This window comes from Watersipora subatra, chromosome 3 (genome assembly GCF_963576615.1).
Source record: "Watersipora subatra chromosome 3, tzWatSuba1.1, whole genome shotgun sequence".
Taxonomy (NCBI): domain Eukaryota; kingdom Metazoa; phylum Bryozoa; class Gymnolaemata; order Cheilostomatida; family Watersiporidae; genus Watersipora; species Watersipora subatra.
Genome location: NC_088710.1, coordinates 65,489,183 through 65,516,045, shown reverse-complemented (window position 1 = coordinate 65,516,045; position 26,863 = coordinate 65,489,183). Strand labels below are relative to the sequence as shown.

At 36.2% G+C, this 26,863-nt stretch overlaps 2 protein-coding genes across 3 annotated transcripts in view; both read left to right on the top strand.

Annotated features, from left to right (window-relative positions):
• Positions 1–13: 13 nt before the first annotated feature.
• On the top strand, positions 14–16,194 carry LOC137391201 (NAD-capped RNA hydrolase NUDT12-like). Its single transcript, XM_068077592.1, has 8 exons — positions 14–85; positions 12,678–12,805; positions 12,899–13,004; positions 13,375–13,787; positions 14,246–14,355; positions 14,509–14,632; positions 15,151–15,294; positions 15,633–16,194. Exons 1-8 carry the CDS (start codon positions 57–59, stop codon positions 15,944–15,946), a joined length of 1,368 nt encoding a protein of 455 aa, XP_067933693.1. The 5' UTR covers positions 14–56; the 3' UTR covers positions 15,947–16,194.
• Positions 16,195–16,964: 770 nt separating this feature from the next.
• Positions 16,965–26,863, top strand: part of LOC137389801 (uncharacterized) — a 15,137-nt gene continuing 5,238 nt past the window's right edge. The window contains exons 1-13 of one of the 2 annotated variants that reach the window (XM_068075907.1): positions 16,965–17,016; positions 17,647–17,743; positions 18,254–18,510; positions 18,929–19,008; positions 19,177–19,409; positions 20,705–20,961; positions 21,177–21,402; positions 22,089–22,187; positions 22,420–22,449; positions 23,257–23,386; positions 24,408–24,540; positions 24,701–24,803; positions 24,961–25,071. In XM_068075907.1, the coding sequence (XP_067932008.1) occupies positions 17,689–17,743; positions 18,254–18,510; positions 18,929–19,008; positions 19,177–19,409; positions 20,705–20,961; positions 21,177–21,402; positions 22,089–22,187; positions 22,420–22,449; positions 23,257–23,386; positions 24,408–24,540; positions 24,701–24,803; positions 24,961–25,071 (1,714 nt within the window). In that variant the 5' untranslated portion in view covers positions 16,965–17,016; positions 17,647–17,688. The remainder of the gene's footprint in view (positions 17,017–17,646; positions 17,744–18,253; positions 18,511–18,928; positions 19,009–19,176; positions 19,410–20,704; positions 20,962–21,176; positions 21,403–22,088; positions 22,188–22,419; positions 22,450–23,256; positions 23,387–24,407; positions 24,541–24,700; positions 24,804–24,960; positions 25,072–26,863) is intronic. The other variant, XM_068075908.1, reaches the window with a different exon arrangement.

Sequence of the window (26,863 nt, the reverse complement as noted above, 5' to 3'; positions counted from 1 at the left end):
CTGGATACGCCGAGCCAAATAGTAAAATTTATTATTGGGCGTTGAACACACATTCAATGACACGACGTGCTGAAATTTGGTTAAGGTAATACCTGCATCTTAATTTTTATCACACGAACGTAACTCCATTCAGGGCGATAAGTCTATGATGACGCTTGCAACAATATAACTGCTTGGTGTTGTTTGGGGAGGAATTATGTTATGCATAGCTAATCCGAATCCACACATAACGTCAGTGTTGAATTTGCTTTGGCATTTGGCTCTATTTTGACTATGTACAGTTTGTGCAATTGTGTGAACCGAATTGATCATTACTGGTTCTAGAGAAGGTGTTGTTCTATTGCAAGCAATACTGATATTTACTAGTAAGAGATACTTTGTATTTTGTAAGTCTAACAATTATAATACACAACTAACAAAATTCTAATCGACAATATTAATGACAAATAAAAGTTACACCCTTACTCGAACTATCGTCCGTGCTCGGTGCCGTACGGCTGCGAGTCTCAACAGTCAAACAAGACAGACTCAAACAAGAATCATGACAGTCCTAGATATAGAGGCCTGGCAGTTGAGATAGTGAAGTAGAAGAGGCTTAGCTGATGATGGGGCAGAGGCTCCATAAGTACGGAAAAGATAGAGGCTCCACAGGCAGAGGAAAGAGATGTATGCAGAAATATGTATCTCAGCATGTATGTGGAAATATGGAGGCTCAGCAGGTCCTTGGGAAAGAGGCCGATTCATTGGAGCTGTTCTGTGTTTATAGATGTCTCCGCCAGCCTGTGAGAAGGTTTTTAGGTGCTCAGGTTCTGTTCTATCTGTTGCAAAGGGCTAGCAATCGAGTGGACTTCTTTTGAGTACGTTATGACTGTTTACTGATTGGAAATGATGATCAACTCCAATTGTTTTGGTCGAGTATGGTAGAGGTCTACGCAATTTCTTTTTAGTAATTTTCTGGCATGTCAGTTGATGTCTCTTTTTTCATAGGTTACAACCACTGAGGGTTTTTAATTCGTTTGTAGGTGGTTATATGATGACTGTCTTTATTGCTGGTCCTCTGATGTATTAGGTGTCATGCTCATTGTAATATTGAGTATATCCCTGGTATTTGGGCGTTTCTCCATTATGCTATCTGCTTTTGTTAAACTTCCATACAACAGTGTATTACCACTTTAAGCCTCTGGTGGTACACCTTTCTTTTATTAGCGATGACATTATAGGACAAGTAGGTGCAGTAAACTAACATTCTTTAATTTTCTTTTATAAAAATTTAAACTAGACTTAATATGTGTGTTTGCACTGTATGTGCTAGAAAGCTGATGGTGCTAATCGTCTAAGTCGGTATCATTGGCTTTGTTCATTTATCGCGCATGTTTGTTACATAAAGACAATACATAAATTGCTATTGTGTTAATTCAAAATCTAAAATAAAGCTCACTCAAGATTATTATAAGTTTTTTGCACTTTCGCTATACAATACTTACTATAAAACACTGAGATAAATCAGATATGTAAAAATGAAGGACGGCAATGTAAAATCGAAAATTGTTACTTGCCCAACTTGTAGTTATCTCCCGAAATGTAGCTAGAAAGTAGATGTGAATCAAGCGCTCTATAGCAGTTTTTCTTTGCCCCCGAAGAACAGAGCGACAATGGCCAAGTTAGTTGTATGATCGTTGTGCACTGGCATACATTTACTGGTTCCACTAGCTTCTTTTAATGCTTCTCTGTGGTCAGAAATTGTTCACCCAACATTATGGGTGGTAAGATAATCATTCAACCACTCCCTAGTGTTGTAGTCTTACCCATATGTGCAGCAAATAAAACTAACTTGTAAATGTACTCTTATGATTACGGAAAGCATAGAAGTCGGAGTTGCGTGTCGTGTTTGCAGGTGAACCTCATGGCAAGAAATAAGGACTTCTTGCATTAAAACTCATATTTTATGCAAGAGGCTTTGACTGATGTGACAGTGGCTTGTAGGTACTTATGATATGAACGGTCACACAACATTTCCCAACAAAAGTACACTTATGGGTATGATGACCCATGAGTGATCATCACACCCATAAGTGCTCTTATGGGTATGATGACCCATGGGTGATCATCACACCCATGAGTGCTCTAATGGGTATGATGACCCATGAGTGATCATCACACCCATAAGTGCTCTTAATATCAGATATAATATACAGAATATATTAATACCAGATATAATATACAGAATATATTAATTTGTAACAAATGTCCCAAAGGTCCTGGGACACACTATATCTTATTTTGTAAAACAAAATACATGTACATGTTATTTCAATTGGTATTGCTGGTGAGCAATGTCAAGGGCTACAGATATTCAGTTTTGTTAAAATTTCAGCGCATGTTATTATTTACTATTTGCTACTAGTCAGTTTTTATACCAATTGTCTCAGTCCAATACAATACAAAGAAAACCATTTATGATACATTCCTATGAAGTTGTTTGCATCACTTACGTACTAGAAATAGGGCAGTTAGGCCTGCTTAGATTTTGAAAGAATAAATGCTCAGTGGTACATCAAACAGGAATGTTGTTATTTATATAGAACTGTTACACTAACTAATGTGAATGTTTTATATTAAAGTATTATTTTCTATTTGAAAATTACCCTGGTAAACAAATATCCATCTAGTCACTCTTCTATTGTCTTTTTTGTGTTAGTAAAAGTCTCCAGAAGAAGTGCATGGTTTCATTAATGTACATAATATTTTTATTGGTCAAATATCTAGTTGATTATAAGAGTGAGTACCTTAGTAATCCTTCCTTATAAATCATTTAGATACACTTATAGCAGATCAGCTGCTAGGTCGGACCATATACATACTTCACTATATTGACAGCAACTACGATTTCCGGTAACACTCTGTTTATCGCCACGATTAGTTTCTATCAAATCACTAAAAACATTATTTCTGATGAAGTCCAATCAATATTTCCATTAACTCTATAAATCTGTTCAGTAACTTAATAAAAGTTACTGAACACATTTAAAAATAAAAATAAAAGGGCTACACCCATAAGCGCTCTTATGGGTATGATGACCCATGAGTGATCATCACACCCATAAGTGCTTGATGCTGCACGTTTCTGTGTTTAAGAAAAAGAGCTGATCGAAGCGCACCACAATACCATGATATCATGATGCAACAGCAACTAACTCATTATAAACTTGGCTAAGATCAAGGAGCTGGTATTCACCAACCTACGACACTCTCCGACCCCAGATTCTGCTAACATCAAAGGAATCAATGCGGAGCAAGTGGTCAAGTACAGATTTCTGAAGACTCGCATGCAAACTTGACATGTCTGCAAATTCACAACATGATATACTCAAACTCAACAAGCTATCATATAAGCTCAGCAAAAATCATCTGGAACTCCAACAGTGGAGAAGTTGTATCAAAATGCCTCCACACGAAAGTTCTGCGAGTATCTAGCGTACTTGACTCATCAATAGTGCTCAAGCGATTACCTTCTTGACACTACAGCACCACCTTTATGTACCAATCTTGGAAAACACTATTTTAGAACAACCTGTCGCAATTTATAATCAGTACTATATTTTAGATAGATTTTATAGTTGCATTTTTATACATTTTATTGCAAACACCCCAAAGATTTTTCTACTAATAAAATTTTATTAGTAACTAAAGGAATACCTGGCATTGAACGAGTAATAAAAAGTTCTTGCACAAAAAAGTCATTTTTATTTAAACATAAAACATTTGTCATTCTAACCTTTAAATGAAGGCACTTACATGTATATTTGATTATTTTTATACTTGGCCAGTGTGTTTGAGCTGGCTGATATTTACTTTTGTAATTTCTACGCCACCAGGAAATAGACAAATGATGCATTACACATTTTTTAGCATAGCCGGCATTCCAGTAGGCATATCAACCACCAAAATTTTATACAGTTTGTAATATCTTAAAAATTTGATCGTTGTATACGAAACGAAATTCGTATACAACGATCAAAACATCCTAAAAAGCCATATCGATTGCGAGACTCCGGCGGTAATATTGCGCAGCAAAACGCTTGCGACGCTAGGCTCGGCGGTTTATGTTCACATAAAGCTGCACTGCTAATAACGGCGTAAAAATGTTTACTCACCATGCCATTTTGATAATGCTAACCTTCACCTGCACAGTGCACTTCAGGAAGGTTTTGCTTGCGGATTTTCCCAAAATTTGAACAGTGCTAAACTCTTGCGTTTTCGCCGGCAACTACCGGCGGTCCTCGCGGTACCTGGCGCATAGGTTCCCATTTCACCGCTAATAACCTGCGTTACTGTCGCCGGTGCTTCTCGACGTATATGGGAACCAGGCTTTAAGGATTAATAACAAATATTTTTTAAGTCTACAATAAAGCAAAGCAAAAATATACTTTTACGATAAAAAGAGTAAATTGTATGCGTATTCATCGTCTTTCTGTAGCCAGTGGTCAAGGTTAGGATGAAAGATCACTTTCAACGATACTCCAACTCATAACATTCAGATTGGTAGACCGACGCTGTAACACCTGCACCAATCGATCGTCTTCAAGTATTTATGAACAATTACGCAGCTACCTATTTTATGTTTTGTCAACACATCTCATGGAAGTTGTATGTAGAATAGGTACAATGCTATGCATACATCGTTTTTTCTCTCACAAGTGCGGCGAGATATGTTACCATTCAAATCGAATTCGAGAACAATTTGCCCTCACTTGACAATGTATGTCATATGGAATCTTTTACTTAGTACGAAGCAATAGCATTGCATGAAATTTTTATGCTATTAAAAATTTAAGATATCGGAGGTATACGCTATATCTGAAATCTGTTAAGAGAAATTATTATCAAATAATTAACGGACTTAGTGATCAAATAATGGCATGTGCAAGATTTATCATAATCTCAAAAACTACTGCTAGCAAAGTTTATACAAGAAGCTAGGAAGGCTTTAATCTACTCAAGTTTGTTGGTTATCTTTAAGCAAAAACTCTCAGCAGCTGGGCAGTTAGTCCTAGTCTGGGCAGTTTTCAGATACATAAAACGACAACATAGACAAAGTAAAAGCTAAAAGTGGAAATGAGCTCTTCAAGCCTACAACTAATTCGGCAAGTCGACTCTACAACTAATTTAGCTAAATTGACTATTACCGAAAAGGACCTGTTTAAGGAGTGTTTTAGGCCTTCCTAGTTTTGCAATATTTTTAACAGCTAATAGAAAACTATGTTGCCATGGTTAACTGGTCTCTGGGAGTAAATTGCTTGAGTTAAAACACTGTTAACGGAAATAGATTCTCACTTAAAGGTTTGGATGTTTGGACCTAAAGAAGTCGTTCACATTTGACACAGATGTAGATTCTCTTAAAATAATTAGTTCTGTTTCAACATGTGCAAAGATAAATTCTTGTCATCATCTGCTGCAATGAAGTGTTTTTCGAGTGGAATACCATGAGTGCATTACTCAAAAAATTTAGCAGTTATAGGCGTCGGTAACTGCTGTGCATTTTTTAATCACGACCTTGTAGGAAATATAGTAACAAATACAGTTTAAACAAATATCACCCGAGAGTGCCACCAGGGAAGGACTGGAAACTAGTATTGGATTGTCTTTCATCATGTTAGCAAAACATTCAAATTTAATCGGATAGCAAGTAGCTACACAAAATGTTTTGCATGCATAAAGTTTTGATGCAGACACGAAAGCTATGGTATATCAAGGTATGCCGAATAAATTTGGCGTTTCAATTAGGTTGTGGAAAACTAGCAACTGCTCAAGTAGAAAATCTATCCAGATGTGCTAAAGATCTGCTGAATATTCAATGACAAAGTTTAAATAAGTTTCACCGATGCAGATGCTGAGCTTCACACTTCGAGGCCTCTGCAAACCTTTGGGTTAAATATAAAGAAACTTTCTTTAACACAATAAAATAAATGGCGTTATTATTTTTCATGCAGGTAACTAGTATTCTTAAGAAATGATTGAAAATATTTCACACTGATCTGTTTATTGAATGCTATATTTGAAGCAATAAAACTTCATGTATGTATACTTATTTGAATTGTAGCCATGGATTTATTAAGCAATGTTTTATGCTATGTTGTATGTGTTACAACAGTCAGACAATTTTTCATATTTAGTCACTTGCTAGGACCTTTTCAATAGATATTAATTATTTTTGACTCTTGAAGCCAGTCAAGCTGTGACTGCTTTACCGTTGGGCTGAGCTTCCTTTGGTGTATATTGCTGAAGGGTTCTTAGCTATTCTGCTTTGTCATGATCATAGAGCTATCTTCTCCTTAGAGTAATAACTGTGCCTTCAACAACACGAGCGTTTCCGGTGCCAACTTGGAGCGTTTAGGCCACGCCCCTTTTTGTGCTAATCGATCGTAGTGATTAACAGAACAATAACATCAGCCATGAGAATGATCATGAATTTCCACAGTTAAGATAGTAATTATTGCTCATATTAAAGACATGATGATTATAGTTTATTACTCTAATATATGCTTATTATTTAAAGCAATTTAATACCTATATGACTTGCAAAGGCACTGAATAGATAGTGTTAAGTAAGTGAGTCAATGCAATCAGTTACTCCAATGATATACAGCCCCACCCATTGGGGGCTGTATATCATTGGTTACTCATAGATAAGATAGATAGTCATACTGTGGTTGTATTACATTGGTGTGATGGGAAGCTAATCGACTGCCATCAACTGAAAGTATTGACATCGTATGGTGATAAAGTGTATTCATTGACACCACAGTCCACAAACAGCCCTTGCATGTAATATTAGATTTCAATACATATCAATCAAATACATAGACTAGCTTGAAGCAAAGATGTAGCAAGCTTGCTTTGCTTGATGTGAGCAAGCAAAAAGTTTGAAAGTTAGAGTGGCAAATGTTGTTATATGTTAAATAAAAATAAATTATACTTAATTATACTAAATTATAATTATTTAAAAATAAAATACTTTTTTATTACTTTATTTATTCAATAATTTTTTATTGTAATCATAGCGAAACAGATTATATTTAGCCATTACTTGCTAATTATTTCACATTTACATTTAAACACATTTGCAGTTTCATTTTTTTTCCTGATTTATTTCAACAAAAAACTTCTTTCATGATATGAAATTTAAAAGTTGTAGTTGTTTGAAAAAGCTAGAAAACATTTACAGCTGTTTTTATTTTCTCTCTTCTCTTCATTTATTTCAATTACACAAAACACTTCTCATGATATGTAGTTTGAAAGTTAAAGTGGCAAATGTTGTTATATGTTAGATAAAAATAAATTATACTTAATTATACTAAATTATAATTATATAAAAATAAAATAGACTTTTTTATTACCCTATTTATTAACTAATTTTTCATTGTAATCATAGCTAAACAGATTATATTTAGCCATTACTTGCTAGTTATTTTACTTTTAAACACATTTACAGTTTTATTTTTCTTCCTAATTTATTTCAACAAAACACTTCTTTCATGATATGAAAATTAAAAGTTGTAGTTGTTTGAAAAAGTTTGAAAGCCTTTAGAGTTGTTTTCTTTTTTCTCTTAATTCATTTGAACTGCTTAAAAATATTTTCTCATGATATGAAGTTTAAAAGTTAGAATAGTAAATGTTATATAAAAATAAATTTTCTGTCCAAAGACTTTTTTATTACTCAGGCAACTCGGGTAGTACAACTCATAGTTGATGGCAGTCGATTAGCTTCCCATCACACTAATGTAATACAAACCCAGTATGACTATCTATCTTATCTATGAGTAACTGATTGCATTAACTCACTTACTTAACACTATCTATTCAGTGTCTTTGCAAGTCATGTAGGTATCAGGGATTACGTGTATGTCACAATTTCCATAACATTTCCATAATTCATTTTCATATTGTTTCCATAGCCATAGCATTTCCATAATTCATTTCCACATTATTTCCATAACATTTCCCTATTTCATTTTCATATTATTTCTCCATTTCCATAACATTTCCGTAATTCATTTCCATATTATTTCCATAACATTTCCATAATTCATTTCCACATTATTTCCATTTCCATAGCATTTCCCTACTTCATTTCCATATCATTTCCATATTATTTCCATTTCCATAATTCATTTCCATATTATTTTCATTTCCATAATTCATTTCCATGTTATTTCCATTTTCATAACATTTCAATAATTTATTTCCATATTATTTCTATTCCCATAACATTTCCCTACTTCATTTCCATGTTATTTCCATTTCCATAATTCATTTCCATATTATTTCCATTTCCATAACATTTACCTATTTCATTTTCATATTATTTCTATTTCCATAACATTTTCATAATTCATATCTATATTATTTCCATCTCCATACCATTTCCTTATTTCTAAAATAAAATTTCCATATCCATTTCTATAAAATTATGGAAATATTTATGTTTATGGCTATGGAAAAGTAAACATTTCCATAATATTTTTAGCGATCCTGGTAGGTATTTAATTGCTTTAAATAATAAGCATATATTAGAGTAATAAACTATAATCATAACTTCTTTAATATGAGCATTAATTACTATCTTAACTGAAAATTCATGATCCTTGTTTAACCATTCTCATGGCTGATGTTATTGATCTAGTCAATCACTACGATTGACTAGCACAAAAAAGGGGCATGGCCTAAACGCTCCTTGTTGGCCCTGGAAACGCTCGTGTTGTTATCACTCTAGGGGGAGATAACTCTATGGTCATGGTAGTCGCATACTTGTTACGGTACGTCATCAAATGACATTCAAGAAATCATCAAAACTTGCATTTGTTGGGCACGGTACCACCTGCGCCAATCGCTTGCATTGATGGATTTCAGAATAATTGTGCACATGCTTATTCTATGTGCTTTATTGGCACAGCTGACGATCTCCCAAGGCACACCAGACTGCCAGGGTAATAGACAGAAATAATACAAAGTTTAGCACTTGCAGAAATTTACTGTACTAACCGAATGTCCTGTGTTGCACAGGTATTAAAAAACAGCTTATAAACAGTGGCAGGTAATGTAGTTGCCTGTCACTTGCCTGGCACATTGCCAATGACTAATTTTTCTAAGCTACTATCCATATGGCTAAACTTACTAATAAAAGCCATAAGAGCAAGCTTTAGTGACGTTGCCTATCGTAGAGGGATTTTTCCTAACGCGTATTTTAGTCGACATAACGACTCATATCGCTTAATGAATCCATTGCATCTTGCGTAGCTTGATTGGTTAGATTATCGCCTGGTGAGTGGGAGGGTCTGAGCACGAAGCGGGTCATCCCTAGGTTTTAATAGCTATAGTTGGACATACGGAATGACGGACTTTGAGATTTATATAAATAAATTATACAACATATCATTATGCTATATTGATATGATTAGTTCTTGATCATTGTATCATTTTATATTAATGTCTACATTAAAGATTTCTGTTGTGTCGAATTGTCAGTAATGAGCTCATTAATTACAGCAATATTGTTTATAAAGAACTATAAAAAGATTATAAAAAGTAATTACCATATTCATTTCACCCTGTCTAAAACCCATGAGCATCATGACACAACATTTATAAACCCCAAGAGCACAGAAACACCACATGTCTAGACCCATGAGCACCGTAGCACAACATGTCCAGACCGCATGAGCACCAGCACACAACATGTCTACAGCCTATTAGCACCATAACACAACATGTCTAGATCCCATGAGCACCATAACACAACATGTCTAGACCCCATCAGCACCGTAACACAACATGTCCAGACTCCATGAGCACCATCACACAACACGTCTAGAGCCCATGAGTTTTTAATTATAACATGTCTAGATCCCATGAGCACCGTAGCACAACATGTCTAGACCCCATGAGCACCGTAACACAACATGTCTAGACCCCATGAGCACCGTAACACAACATGTCTAGCTCCCATTACCACCATAGCGCAACATGTCTAGACCCCATGAGCACCATCACACAACACGTCTAGAGCTCATGAGTTTTTAATTATAACATGTCTAGACCCCATGAGCACCACCACACAGCATGTCTAGCTCCCATGAGCACCATAACACAACGTGTCTAGACCCCATGAGGGTTAACTATGACTCTGTTCTTTTAGCCCAATACTCCGGCAAGTTCAATAGTAATATCGACAGTGAATTTTTATAGTAAATTTCATGAGTTATTTATTTAGCTAGTTTATAAACAATAACATTATCATGACAAGCTTGGCTGCATACATTCAGGTACATGTATATTATATTAAAGACTGGGCATATAGTAGCAAAGCTAACTGAATAATGGATTAGATAATTGATTTTTTTAACTTCCTTCACTAACTCAACACTGCATAATGCTTAAACAACTCGCTGGTCAGATTCTGATTCTGAACAACTGTAAACACAAGCGGTATTACTTTGTTTGTAAAAGGAATTGTCCTCTCTTTTTCCATTTCTCACGCTTATGTTACAAAAGCTTTTCATATCTATTAGATGGTCGCTTACTGTAACTGTCGTTCATGCTCAAGTGGATCAGACTTGGCAGCTGTTACATACGATATGGCAATAAAAGACAGGAAACTTGTGATTCTTAATGCGATAGCGCACCAAGTGGTTCTCATCATCACAACTGTCTATGAATGCCGAGATGATACAAGGATATGCGTATGCTTTTATTTTCTTAATCATCACAAACTCACATTATAGCAGTCACAGTTATATATTTTCCGTTATGATCATATATTAATCATTGTTGTATTGTCGTATGGGGAAGAAATAGCATATCTTTTCATAAATACCGCTTTGTCATTGTGTCTGTCTGTTAGTCTGTATAAACACTGCATATCAACATTTTTTGGCTGATTTCCAAACTTCACACGCATATGCTCCGTGCCTTCTACCAGATCGATAAAATATTTTATTTTAAAACTTTGTCTGGTTCCTGAGCACCAGTCGCTTAAACATCCACCTGCTGGCTATCTGATTGAAAATATAGAAATTGTAGAAATAGCCAGACTAACTGCTCGCATTAACCAATAAAGATACAAGGATCAATCTTATAACTTGTCTTATCTGATGATAGTTAGAGGTTGTGTCTTAGCTTCCATTTCTAGCGTGCAACTCGCTTTGAATTTAATTTTTGTTTTTGTTAAAGAACTAGATCCGCTGCCATCTGTGTAGAGATTAATGTCCAATAGTTGTCTTGGCTACAGAATAGAGTTGTCTTGCATAAATATGATATGAAACAGATTATCAATAGATTTGATACTCAACATAGGCTGCTCTTGCATTCTTCGTTTGACTTCCAAGTCAGTTGACTTGGTTAGTCAAGTAGACTAACCAAACCACTTCAGTAATCAAACATGATTACTGACTTGACATCAGTCAAAACCACATATTATTATCTTCCTATATAGATAGGTTTACAGGATAATCAGTGAGAGTTTGAATACTGAAGTGGGCACGATAAAATAAAATGACTTTTACTAATTTTTGTTGTACTTTTGTTACTAAGTTTAAGCAAGAAGTTCTGTAAATTGAATAGCCTTTAGTGTCAGAGTTGTTTTGTTACAATGAACCCAGCTCCTTATTTAGTCCCTCTTTTTTATATCAGTTTCCGCTTTCACAATGAGAAGATCGATATCATGTGCTTATACAAATTAGCATCAATCACTGCCTTTCTTCTTTATAGGCAAGCAAGCATAACCGGTAATAACCGGTAATACAAACTAGAACAAAGAGAACAGTAACTTGTATGTAAGCCTGGCTAGTTTGTGCCGTGAAACAGGATTGTCATTGTAATAATACTAACAGAGGGTGATAACTCTAATACAAAGTATTCTCTGTTCATAATTATTATCACTTAGCTGTCAGTTAACCACACAGAATAGGGGTTAACCACACAGAATAGCGGTAAACCACACAGAATAGTGGTTAACCACAGAATAGCGGTTAACCACACAGAAAAGCGGTTAGCCACACAGAATAGTGGTTAACCATACAGAATAGCGGTTAACCATACAGAATAGCGGTTAACCACACAGAATAGCTGTTAACCATACAGAATAACCTGTTATTGGCAAAATAGAGAGTTGATTCATTTGAATGTACACACTGTTATAATTATATGTCATTACAGAGTAGCGCATAATTTTATAAACAATACTTGATACTAGACTTAGAAATACATAGATATTAAAACATAGATACATAGACATACAAAGTAGATATTTTGGTTAAAAAATTCCTTATGCATCTCATGTATAAGACACGTAGTACTTGGTATTGGTGTTCTCCCACCAAATGGTCTGTCTGATATGTTGTGCACTCACATTACGAATGTTCTTTAAATGAAATCACAGAGTATACATTTCTGATTTGGCCTATTTCATAGTGGCATGTTATTTTAAAAATATTTTATTAACCCTGACATTACCAATACTTTATTATAAATCATTTAAAAAATAACGTTTTCTCAATTTTATTTGCTGCATTAATTATTCTATAAATACATTAGTATAAAAGACAACGGTATTTATATGAAATGACACACACATGACTTGTACCCTTGATGCTTTTCTCATCACTCATATTATGTTTTAGCTTTTTCACCCGAAACCTGCATATTATTTCAAAGAGACGATCAAGAATGTCATCATTTGATTTTGAAGACAAACTATTCAGTCTGTCAGCCAATGGGAAGCTAGCCGAACTCAAAGCTCTTACTTCCTGTAAGTAGCTATCATCAATCCGTAAAGAATACTTTATGATATTCTACAATGGTACCCGTTTGCATCCCTCATCCGTATGCGCTCGTGTTATAGTGTCAAAGACCAACATAAATGCGGCTAACCCTAATGGATGGACTGCTCTTATGTACGCAGCTAGGAATGGACATGCAGATGTTGTCAAGCTTCTGGTTGAAAATGGGTACCTTTGCTAGCAAATGAACTACGCTTAACAGTGTGGATAGTTCATTCACAGTGCCAGATATGTAGTCACTTGTCATGTTATAACTTACCTCCTTACAGAGTAAAATGCTTTGTGTTCCGAAGGCTTTCAAAATGTTTCAATAACAATTTGAGAATAAATCAGGCAAATGAAAATTGCCTAATTTAAAAAAAAAATTATAAAATCATACTTTATAATTTTATTTCTAATCAATTATTTTTGCTAGTTTTAGTTACAATTACTAAGTCTACTAACGTCTCGCTGATAAATGCATTATTTCCTGACCAATTGGACCGTTGTGTCAGGCATGATTACCAAATACGTTAATGAGATACTGTTCCTCTTTTAGTGCTGAAAAAGACAAAACTAACTCACTGGGACAGACAGCTCTTGATATTGCTGCTTTTTGGAGTCAGCATCCAGTCATAGCAGCGCTGACGCCACCTTTGGCTGACAAACGAGAGCCGCTACATTTCTTTACAGTCCGTAACCTCAACCGAGCATCAGAAATGCGAAAAGATTCCAAGTTATTGGCAGAAATGCTGTCTAGTTCATCCGATGCACGCATTGTAGTTTTTGTAAAGAACTTTCCTCTGCTGTCTACAAATGGTAAACGCTACACCCTGAAGATGTTCAAGTACTCCGACTTAAAAGACTTGATAAACCTGGAGAAATTAGAAGTAATCTTTCTTGGCATACAAAGACGTGGGGATGAAGTCTCTCACTCCGGTTCTCCCTTGTTCGCCGCTAATATATCTCACGGTAAATTGTTTCCCATCTTATGTCTACAGTATTGTTAAGTCATGTTGTTAAGTTGTATTTTAGGAAAATGTTTTAATTTAATAATTTTAGTAATCTTAGATGTTTTTTTAAAATTTTTATTACAGTTTGATTGTTCTTTGTTTTGCTTTATTAGATGAACCATTCCTAAACTGAGAGCTTTTTTACAAAGAATGATTGTATCTAAAGTTCTAAACTGCATGATTGAATCAAAGAATGATAGTATCTAAACTGCATGATTGAATCAAAGAATGATGAGTAAGTGGTGCATGATTTATGTTCACACAATGGTATACATCATGCCCACACTGGGTAATAAGTTGGTTTCTATCATCAGTTATGCTTTGGTAACAAGTAAGTTATTATTGCTCTGTGACCATTCCATACCTTGCTAGATTAATATTAGGCCTCAAAAATCGTGTGTGTTTATTTTATTTTAGACAAGTTAGAGTTACTACTCACTTCATTCTCTAATGAAAACCTTCAGGCACTAGAAAAACTGCGAGACGCATTTATATTGGATGCCGAACAAGCCTCTCTAGCTGGCCTGGTGGGTTGATTAGAAGTTTCACCCATTTTTTTCTGTCTCTCTCTTGGTCATTTGCTCTGTGGGAAGGACATTTCTTTCCGTTTTCTGCTTTATCGAAAACTGTTCTAGGCATGGCATGTCATCTGTATGCGTGTTGCTTCATTTTTGACACAGGCTCACAGCCTCTTTGACTGGCACTCCAGACACGAATACTGCCCAACATGTGCTCACAAAACAGACTTTTCTGAGGCTGGTTACAAAAGAAAGTGCACCAACGAATCATGCTTAGCGAGTAGAGGTCAGCTCTTAGCGAGTAGAGGTCATCTCCATTTACTGTTATTTGTTTGCCAAGTGCCAGCTATATATGTCTGTCTCTATATTTATCATCTCTTTGGCTGTCTGTGTAGAGCTACCTTATGGTAGTCAGTTATGCTTGATCTGCCCAGTATTTGTTTCTGTTCGCATAGTGTTTAGGCAAGCCAATAAACTTTAGACATTGCTAGCATTCTCAATTTTGACTTGATGCCATTAAAAATTTCTGTTTATATTTAAGAAATACTTGTGTGACCTCTCTCATTGCTTTTGTACTGTGCAGCCTCCATACCCCCTACATCATTGCTAAAGCATTAGACAAGGCGCTCATCTCACGATTTGTTTATCTCTCGTTTGGAATTGGTAGTAGAGCTTCTATGTATATTCATCGCATCATGATTCAGTTTATGAGTGACAGAGTTTGAGCTGCAATTGTTGCAGGCATTATGAATTAATATGGCCAGTGTTTACTGTATGTAAAAATCAAATTCAATTTTGTTGTAGAAGTAAAAAACACTTCATATCCGCGCCTCGACCCAACAATCATTGTCGCTGTTATGTCATCAGACAGGACTCAACTTCTTTTGGCTCGAGGTCGAAAGTTCCTACCCAAGATGTGGAGCTGCCTAGCTGGTTTCATGGAGCCAGGTGGGATAATGGGTTTTTAATAGCCATTTTTACTTTAGAATGTTCTTTAAACAAATCCTTATTTTTTCCCTATTGGCTTCTTATGATTTTGAAATGAGTAACTCTTAAAAACCAACTTGATGAGAGTAAGAATGAACTGGTAACACAGACACGTTAGCTACTAGGATTTAGCTACAGTTGTGCATGTTACGAATAGGAGCTTCAAGTGTGGTCAAAACGTTGTAAGAGTGTCATCAACATGGCAGGGCATATTTCTGCTTTATGCCGGTGTCTATGAGATGAAGCACTGATTTACTCTACTTTAGGCTTCGTTTGAGACCAGATATAATGTATTTTAGGAGAAAGCATCGAAGATGCGTGTAGAAGAGAGGTATTTGAAGAGTCCGGCATAACTATAGGACACGTAGGTTATCATTCCTCACAGCCATGGCCTTTTCCTACACAGTTAATGATTGGACTTGTGGGCCAAGCGACTACTCAAACAATCACGGTAGATAAATCTGAACTAGATGAAGCTCGTTGGTTCTCGCGAGCAGAAGTCATTAAAATGACTATGAGGAAACATCCCGAAGGTTTTTTTATCCCTCCTCATCAAGCCATTGCCCACCACCTTATAAAGGCTTTTCTCCATGATAGCGCTTCTAAAATATAAGCAATTGAACATTTTTTGTTGCATATTTTCTCTGTTTGTGACATTTTTTGACATTTATTGCAAATTGCTAGTTGCAAAATTACGCAACATTTTTATGAAGACATATTTGAGTCAGGTGGAACTTGGTAAAAGGCTAATGCAAATTATGTGAGTGTATGAAAGTAAAAATACTCTGCTAGGGTGCACTCTAGCATGCAAACAGCTTTTTGTCACTTTTTCTACTGGTTTTATACAAATTTATTGTATTTTAATGACATTCACGGGTAAGGTCGGATTTTACTCAAACACAGAAGGTGCTAGACATCGAGCTGTAAATATATACATTTGCATGCATAGCAAGGCTAGCAATTTTCGCAAGCTTGCAATTTATCAAGTTTGTTATAGTATTATTGCTATATATGCGTGATAACTCTATGTATTTTTTTCAGATGTGCTGCATCCATCAGTTATAAATAATGATGTACAACAACCATTGTGCTTCAGATTTATCTGAAACATTGAAATAAGATATTGAGTTTTTTCTAAACTACTAACAATCGATCATTTTTTGCACAGATGTTTAGAACAGGGAAACGTTCTAATTGTTAATTCTAATAACAGGTAACGCAGTAACAGTCTAATAACAGACTGCAATGTTGCAAGAACGCTAATTAATGATCTCATAATTATTCGCCCGCGTTTGAGACCACGCCCTACTGTGCGCGTGAAGTTGCTTCGCGACTAGCGGAAGTACTATACTATAACTAGTTGATGTTCGTCAAAGCAGTTTTAGTAAAATAAGCTTCCATTGCATCATCGTAACTAGACGTATATATGCTTTGCAGTAATAATCGTATCGGTACAAGATATTTACCATCTACATACATCTCTATACAGAAGCGGCGAAAATTTGCTGTTTGACATAAGTGACTGTAGATTGTGAAAGCATACTCTATCTTAAATTAATTGAAATAACATTTGCTCCAAGCCGTGATTTGCTCTAAGAATAAAACAAAATTTTTCGACTCTTCGAGTTTTGCCTGCCGCTAACCATCATTCGCTACTGCTTTCAATCACAGTGTCTTTATGAAGTAAGTATTTGGAAGTGGTTAATTAGTAGTTTTAGCATTCAATTCTACTGTTAGGTGTATTATTTTTATAGTATTAATGTTGTTTTGTTTTTTCATTGTTTATTCTGAACATAATACTTTTTGTAGTGAAAATAACGCTTTTGACCGGGGCAAATCTACGAATGCTAATCCTTGGTAGTGCCGTATCTCAGCTGTGTAAACGTGCATGCAAAATTTGCTATTATGCTTTGTTGAGTCGACATTCGCTCTTTTAAATCCTTCTCAAACCCAACACTAAATCGTTACCACGTTGCAGCTAATAGCTTTCGAGGAAAATCTGAAATATTTAGCTAGGCGTGGTTGGAAAAAGCCGAGCCGATGTCTCGCTCCACTTAGTCTTTCACAATAGCATATAAAACTAGTACACTACTTCGTTCATTTATTTTATTCATTTTTTGCTTGGAATGACTATTGGACTTATGAGAAAGTTTGTTTCATAAATTCCGATGCAAGTTTGAACACTAGACCTGCGTAAGTATGTGCTCTGGTATGTGCTACTGAACTATCTTTACGTTTTTGTAGTGCCTTTTCATAAGTTATATAGTAATAATCAATAGTTGCATATAATTGTCATCGAATTTTGTTTTGTAGATGCGTTGATGTCCTTGATGTGCCAGTGGCAGAAGTGATAGGATGCGTGCAGTATTTCAATTGAGTTTTTTTGTTCTATCAAGTCTAGTCAACTCAGGTATGTGACAGAATATTGTACTAAAAGCGGTTTATCTATAGTGGGTGTGCGCGGCTGTAGTCTATTGAAACTCAAACAATGGGCACTCACATTACAAAGCGTGCATTCTTTAGCTCATGCCATTCACAGCAGATGAAGTTGTTCACCTATTTATTGGCAACACCCTGTTAGACGTTGGCTCTTTTTTTCTGGTAGTTGATGATGGTTTGTTTTGTGTGAATCTGACGAAGTTGCTCTTAATTTAGCTGATCAACCGAACAAAAGAATTAATAGGTTATTTTAGCCATTGACTTTAGTGTACGGATTTAGGCAAATAGCTTGATACATACTCTGTGTTAGTTCAAGCATAATCTGTGTGATTTACTAGTATTTCTATTATTGATAGAAGATGAGTTAGTTTCTTCAGATTTGAAATTCTACACACTTTTGGGCTTCAAGATGAACTTTTTCCTTTTAACCAAGCTTTTTAATCTGTTATAACCACGCTACACTTGTCAATTTCTTATGTAGAGTTTGTAGGTAATGTATGGCCGGAAGCAGGAGAGCTTTGGGCCGGCCTACCTAACTCATTCTACATCATGAATGAAAACGGACCTCGCATTCCGTATGATGGCCACATACATGCTTTTGTTGCACAAATTAAGATTAAAGACATTGAGGTCCAGTTTCAAGTTTGGCGTATGGAATCAGACAGTCAGCAAGCGACTTTGATTGGCCAAGAGCTGTTTATGACATCAGAAGAATCCATCAGAGAGTATAATACGACCGTTAGTATTTTATTGCATATATATACACAAAGCTTTGGAACAGCTTCTTCAGTTTGTCCATCTTGTTGGTCAACTGGAGAGTTGTTTCAAACCTTGACACTCGGGTGAAGGGAACTCTAGACAATTGATTGCTATATGAGACAAACAGTTAGGATAGTGCCAGGATGTATACGCCTTCAGCTGTTTGCATATGCAGTGAATAACTAGTTGAGGCTATAAGCTGGCATGAAAGGGTGCATCTTGGGATGCATGAATAAGATATATGATTCGTGAATAGCCTACATATCATATTTCATTTTATTATAAACGTCGTATTAGTAATACATGACATTCCAGAATATGTTGGAACCTGTATCTCCATTTCTCTGTGTGTCCATAGTTAGTTGTATCTGGAATCTTAACCTTTGCTGCTTTGTAGTTTCCACTCACTCATTCTATTGAGGTGAAGGCTGGAGACCATCTTGGATTCTGGACTCCGACACAAATAGCCGTTGCCAGGTAGTACATTTATTGTTGTTTGTAGGCACTGTTTTGCAAAGTGTTACTGCAAAAATAATACTGTGTGCTTCCACACCGCCGACTTTTTTCCTTCCATATTGTTTCCAAATCTGCCCAAAGAAGCTTTTTGGCGGATTTGTGGCGTTTTATTAGGACAGTGTGTTGCAGGTATGGAACTGGCCAAAACATCCGCAATGCAATGCTTGTGGGCTCTACAGCAATGCCTGAGATAGAGCAGAGCTATGCTACCGCCTCTATAAGCAATCAGTATAGGTTTGCACTGGGAGCCCTGTTGGAGTTGGAGGAGCTCGATAAATCCACGAACACGACCACAGCCCGGCTGAACACCCAAACCATGACAAGCATGATGACAACCACAGAGGAAATCGACGATGAGATGGGTAAGTGAACTGGTGTTAAGGTTTGTATGAAATGTTACAATCTTCTCTTAGAGATATGCCTAGTGTTGTATTCTTCATAATTACTTTTTCAGCAGTTTTTTATTTGCCAATTAAATTTACCGCATATAAGCCGATTCTCGAATGCAAAAAGGTTACCAGACAAAGGTCTCCAGCTTATACATGTGTAACAGATTGAATGTAAAAGAAATGACATTATGTTACCTTAATTTTAGCTACAATTAATACTACAACTCAAATTTTAAGGATTTTGAGACATTTCTTGCCGTTATTAATAAAAGTAAAACATAACAATCATTGTTACCACTATCATTGCTTCTTTCGCTACCGAAGAATTTTTTTATCAAGACAATCAAATATTAGGTAAAACCAAGTACATATGTATTTGACATTGGCGTGTATAAGTAGCCATAATATTTGACCAAATTACATGTACATGTAGTTAGCATAAAATTTTACATCATCTGATTCCATACCAAGGCCACAACTGTGGTGCAGAATGAGTTCAGACACTTCATTGTCTTCATACTACCGTGGTGGACAAGTTAGGCGTGTTCCGAATCAATCAAGTTACCACTATTACTATAGCTTGTGGCATTATAATTACTGTTTAAAATAACTGTCACTATTACTATTGCCCAAAAGATAATCATCAGAAGTACATTGCTCTACAATTTATGCCACCTGCGTAGCTGTAATGCGTCTGAGCATTGCGAAGAAGAAATAGTTATCAAAAGTGTTTTTGCAAAGTGAAACTAGGGTCAGTGTGAGATGCAAACATGTTTTCCATTGGTGGAGACACGATAGGCTAATTGTACCACTACTCAACAATCAAAGACTTTTTGTATGAAACCTACGAGAGCTGCTTGGTTTCTGCAACCTTTTGCTTATATAGCTTAACGGCTTATATGCGAATTCTTATACATTCTTTGCTTTCAGGGCTACTTTTCAAAGATCAGCTTAATATACGAGATAGGCTTGTATGCCGGGACATGCGGTAGTTACACCCTCTTCTTTACATTCTAACAGTTGCTGAATGATAGTGAAATTGAAATTATGTCGGCGGTTGTCATGATTTTACTAATCAACATATGAAAATTTATTGCAGACCTTTTTTTACATAATTTACTGACTTTTGGTAGTTTGACATACTCAAGTACTCAAGACTGTACTGCGTTGGTCATCACACTTTCTAAAAGCTGCCTTTGCAGCCAAGCTGTAGTCTGTTTGCATCAACTACTGCATGACATCAATGTCAAGCCTGCTTTGTTGCGCAGTTTATGGCCGGCCTACTATGATGGGTGAAAGGTGGACAGAGGTGGAGTTATACCAGTTTTTCTCTATTGTGATTGAGTTCGCCGAACCAATGAGACGGGGTTATCTCAACCGAATCCAAATCTTCTCTGTTACACCTGGCGTAAAAATCAAATTTCAATTATGGCGACAGTCATCTAGTCCTGAATCAGGTCGAGTGTTCCTTTTAATCGAGGAGGTGGGATATACGACACGACAATCAGGCGGATTTGAAAACACGGTGAGTGGCCTGAGCTGGTCATATATATTATGGCTGCTACTGTCATTCTCAGTACTGTTAAATTGGCTAGTGAGAATATTATCCTTTGAATTGTTGATAAACCACAGTTGTTTTGTTTTTTTTGATGTTATCTTAATTTTTTATTTTTTTATTTATCCAAGTAATCACAAAATCTACCAGCTATTTTTTGATAGCTCTTTTTCGCATGTTTGCAGACTGTTTGGAACGCAGAAATTTTTGATAATGATTTGCTTGGAGTGACCGTTACGGATGATGAGGCCAGAGGCTTTCCTATAGGCTGGCAGAGAGTCAGTGGTGAGGGAGAGGTAGTTTACCAAAGAAAAGGAGCATCCGATCTACCTCAACTGGGAAGACCGTACTATGACTACTCCAGGATAGGCAACTCCCACCAGCTAGCCATCGCTGTCTTCGCTTCTGATGGTTGGTATTCATGACAGTCTTTTCCTCTGAGCATCTTAGTCTCTTTCTTGTTGTACTTTCTAAAAGCTCAGTGTTTCTGCTGAACACAAACTGCCTAGCCTCTTCCTGCTTTGAATGAACTACCTCAAGTATTTAAAAGTACATACCGTACTTTCTCTGCTTTGAATAAACTACTTCAAGTATTTGAAAGTACATACCGTACTTTCTCTCAATCACCTAAATGTGGGACTTTGAGACTGACTAGTTATTTAATTATTGTAAGAGTGTATACATGTATTATTGCTTGTTGTATTTTATCATACTGCCAGTTGTTCTATTGCATGACATTTATTGAGATTTTAGTGGATATGTTTACATCTTATGCTACCTGCTAAGTCATACAGATTATCTGTCTCATTTATAGGCAGTTGCATTAAGTTGATTTGGCTTTCTTATAAGCTGGGAACTTTGTCAATGTCAGATGATTTTTACTCCAGCCAAGACTTCAGCAGGATTCCAACGCAGTACATGGTTATGCGCTGTTCCACCCCTTGTTGGGCTCCATGACTCACTAGTGTTACGAGCAGTATGGTGAGGTTGTTAGGCCTGTGAGCTGGAGAACTTCATTGAAAATGTTTTTCGAGTTCAAAGCTCTGACAACACACGCACAATTTGCTCTGTTTCTAGTTTTGTTATGGATTTTCCAGAAATGAAGGAGGATGATGGTAGTGGTAATATTACGATACCGTCTGCCTCAACTGTCATGACCACCAGCAGCGTCATATCCACTACACCCCTAGATGGAGGTACGTGTCTCTCGCATACATAGTCTAACAATACCATTTTTGTTATCGTCACCATCAGGTCCACCACACCAGTTCCTTTACATAGTGTACAACAGATAACTGTGCACCAGCCTATGCAATTCATTTGTTCTTCACCCCTTTAAACTGTTGCTATGCGTTGTACCACATGTGTTGTCCTGCTCTGCCCACCTCCTTTTACCTATGTGTGTACCACTGATTATTGTGACACTAGGGTCAACCACCACTACACCTGATGGTGCAGGTAATATCTTGTCTCGCAGCATTGTGTGTTTTACTAACATAAGTGTACCGTTTAAAGCTAACATTGATGTTGGAATAGAGTTTGTACAGTAAGTGTTGAGAGTTGCATGCATTTCTCTAGAAGATGAGTTTCAGTGGTAGCTTGGTACGGACTGGTAGTCTATGATCGTGTCTTCTGCATTCCAACTTCTACTCAGCAGGATGTATGCTTGTCCAGATCTTAAGCTTGTTTTTTTAATTCTATTCTATTTAGTCCTACGCCAACTCAAACATTTTGTTGTCAATAGCGAATAAACACTGTGACTGGGATATTTACAACTGTCTAGTCGAACAGCCAACATATGTGAGGGTGATTATTGTCTGAAGACTTCATATCTGGGCTTAAAAGAGCAGTATACCTACCAGTATTTGTGGTAGACTTGATTGTATACCTACCAGTATTTGTGGTAGACTTAACAGTATACCTACCAGTATTTGTGGTAGACTTAACAGTATACCTACCAGTATTTGTGGTAGACTTGACAGAATACCTACTTTCTTGGTGTTTAGATGATGGCCTACATTGCATGTTATTTAGTCATAGTGACTTTTGGCTTGTTTTCCTGGCATGGTTTGGCACTGTTGCGCGTACACCCTCTAGCTTTTGGCTTTCACGCTTATTACTATAGAAGTGAACTGTCGAGACTAAAGCTTCAGCTTTTGTGTACACTGATGGCATTACTCGTGCAGGTAAGTAGAACTTGATCAGTATAGTGTTAAATGATACTCTCCTATTTCACAATAAGCTCCATGTTATCTATTTTGGTAGAGATAGTCATAGGCCACCGAGACATAGTCTTCAATAACTCTGCTAACGAGGAGTTTCAGCCATTCGCTCTTGTCTCAATGGTGTTGACTGCTCTAGAGATGCGAAGGGATGGACATGTCATAGAGATAGGGTAAGTTTATACTTTGTTACATTCTCAAACATTGTTTACCCTAGGACACTTATGTATTCACCTCATCTAATTTTCACATTTTCACGTTTTCGCAGTCATCCTCTCACGAAAATTTCATGAGCGAAACTAAACTATCATAACGAACGAACACGCGGAATTAAATAGCTTTGTTCATTGATAGTCCAAGAAACAAATGGCAGCAAGCGATCAAATTGCATTATCGATCTCGGCCACACAATTCTACCTGCAATTTACAATTTCAAACTAGTCCCAAATTGAAAATCTTTTTCTTACCGGTGAACCGAACCTGAAGAATCTAATTATGTTTGATCCACTGCATTTATTTTCACATCACTATATTTTCGCACTCATCAGAGCTACGAAATTAAGTTGCATCGAAATTTTACTTTGTATGCTACTCACGAAACTAAATACTAGCGAAATATAAGTGTCCTAGGGTAGCTGTTTCCTTTGTTTTTCTTATCAGTTTGTATGCCAGTTGATTAATATACTAGTAGATTGTATGTATATATTAATAGCTTTTGAATGTTCAAGGTAACAGCTTATCAATGATTATACTCACATCTGATCAATGTCTGTGCTAATTGCTGACCAAGTTCTATCCTAAAAGTTATTCAATGTCTATGTTAACAGTTGTTCAGTGTGTATGTTAACAGCTGTTAAATGTCTATGTTAACAGCTGTTAAATGTCTATGTTAACTGCTGACCAATGTCTACACTAACAGTTGTTCAATTTCTAGGTTAACAGCTGTTCAATGTCTATGTTAACAGTTGTTCAATGTCTATGTTAACAGCTGTTCAATGTCTAGGTTAACTGTTGTTCAATGTCTATGTTAACTGTTGTTCAATGTCTATGGTAACAGCTGACCAATGTCTATGCTAACAGTAAGTTAAAACTTTACAGAGACAACTACCAAGTTTTTCCTCTATACATGGTATGCCAGTAGTTAGTTCATTTCAGTTACTATTACAGTTCAGCTTAAGTTTACTCACGTTTCAGGTTTGATGCAAGACAAATATTACCTGTAGAGATTGGCATATATAGACGAGAATTATCAGGCTGTGGGGTACCTAGATGCTACAGGAAGATATACAACATAACCTACACACCATCGACTCTCGGCCCAGCTGTGGTCTGTATCAGTCAAGTGTTTGTTTTTATGTTGCTCTTTTGCTGATCATACATGCATAATAGTTTCATGGTGAGTAGTGCCTTATTTCCTCGTTGTATTTGAGGCGTGTGTCTAAATTAAAGCCTGAGAGTTATGTAGATGGTTTGCTTATCGCTTACAGATTTCTTTACCTCAGCCGGTCTTAGTGAACGAAGGAGATGTCCTGGGGTTCTATAGCACCAACGAGTCATCTCTTGTCATCGGAAGAGTTGGTGTTGGAGGCAGTAAGTTTGCAATGTTGTTTACATTTTTGACTCTCTATCATCTTAATGCTTATTAACTAATTTATGAAACAAAAAGGGCTACGCAAAACTAAACCTTGGCCTTTTGGAATTTGTGTTGGTTCAATTGGAGTGCATCAAGAATCTCTTTGGGTTTTAGTTGGTGACAATCCATACATTTACCTCGGTGAAACAGATATTGATGAGGTGATAGGATACACAATGTACATCAGAGGATACGAGTATGCCATTTATGCTGTTATGGCTAAAGGTAGGGACTGCTAACAGCCGATGAAAAATTTTAGAAAATATGTGAATGCTTTTATTGTAGAGGACATGACACATGTATTTTATTGTGCATTATGACGCACAAAAGCCTCCCTAAAATAACTAACAACTCATCAGTTAGCAATGAGATCATGCTTATTCGGCCTAAAATTAAATCTTTACTTCCCTTAGACTGTAACGGGCTCGATAAATGGCTGATGTTATTTGGGAACTCAGACATGCAATATGCTAACTCAATATACAGTCAAACATGGATAACTCGAACTTCACGGGACCGAGCGAAAGTGTTCGAGTTATCAGAGTGTTCAAGTTATCAGAGCACTGTCACAAGTCCATGTATTTATTTATTAGTAGATACATGCACATATACAAACTATAATATAAATCAAAAGCATAAATGGCTTGTTTCAAATTAAATGCTTCTAATTTCAAGTTTAAAACTTTTTTATCAAATAGTATAGAGATTTTCTATCACTTGAGATTGGTTTGTTGTTTGAGGTGATGTTATTGCCAGGACATTTTTTAGATTAAAATTGGCAAAACTTGATCGTTGTTGAAATGCTTAGAAAAAACGACATCTTTTTCTTTCGAGCGTTTTAACCAAGATCAATTTTGCCGATTTTTCTTGAAGTTTATGCGAAAGTTACCTCACTTTTTCTTGCTTCCGAAGGACCATCGCTAAGCGGATGTTTGGTAAAAATCAAATTTCACCAAACCTTTAAAAAAGTCGTTGACAAAAATATTTTGCCGATGGTGGTAATAACGACGCCTATAAATTACGAAAAGCCGAGGTTTACCTCTATGGCTTGGAATAAAGTGATTTTCTAAAGCGATAACAACCGTCTCGGTAGTCGTTGGGCAAAAAACTGTTCGAGTTAACAGAGTTGAGATCGAGTTATCTAAAGCAATTTATCATTACGTGGGAATGGACCAAAGAAACCGTTCGAGTTAACCATGTGTTCGAGCTATCCGAGAACGAGTTATTCATGCTTGACTGTACTTAATAACTCTATATTATCATTTTTATGAAGCTGGTCAATCCAAATGCAATGATCTTTACTGGTTGTAACAATTTAATAAAAACACAATGACCAAAATATATTTTAGAATGAATAACTAAGAATTTATGGCTCGATGTAGAAAAAGTAGGCGTGTAAAAATATAATTCATAAGCAAATGAAGTCTGTTAGCAGCAACAGCCTGATCAAGTCAACATAAGCATATACTCCTTCTCCAGATAGTAGTAAACTTGTTTCTCACTTTTCATGTTACAATGGTGCAGGATAGCAGCCAGTATTTATCCATCCAAATGTGAAGTTAAAGCAGCTGCTATACAACACTTGAGTGGTAGCTTCTAGCCATAGAACTCACTTGCTCAGGAAATAAATTATTCTACATGTCTGATAAACTGTTTTTACCTATACAGTAGGCGCTCCTTCAACGTAAATAATCCGTTCCAAAAACGTTTACGTTATAGGGAATTTACGTTATAAGAACAGTAAAATACATTAAATTGCTAATTCCGTTTTAAGATCTTTCCAAACTCACCCCTTTGATCATGCAAAAAGGAAACTTGACTGAACTCTTTTAATTTGTGGGCTGTACCATAACTGCAGTATTATTGGTTTGCATCGACAACCTTTCTCTTTTTATGATCAATCTCACTGATTTTATAGACCATGGTTGCAGTAAGTTTACAACTACAACAAGTTGATGGGCACTGCACATTAATGTTAATTTACTACGATTTGCTTATTTTTTTCTAAACAGCAATC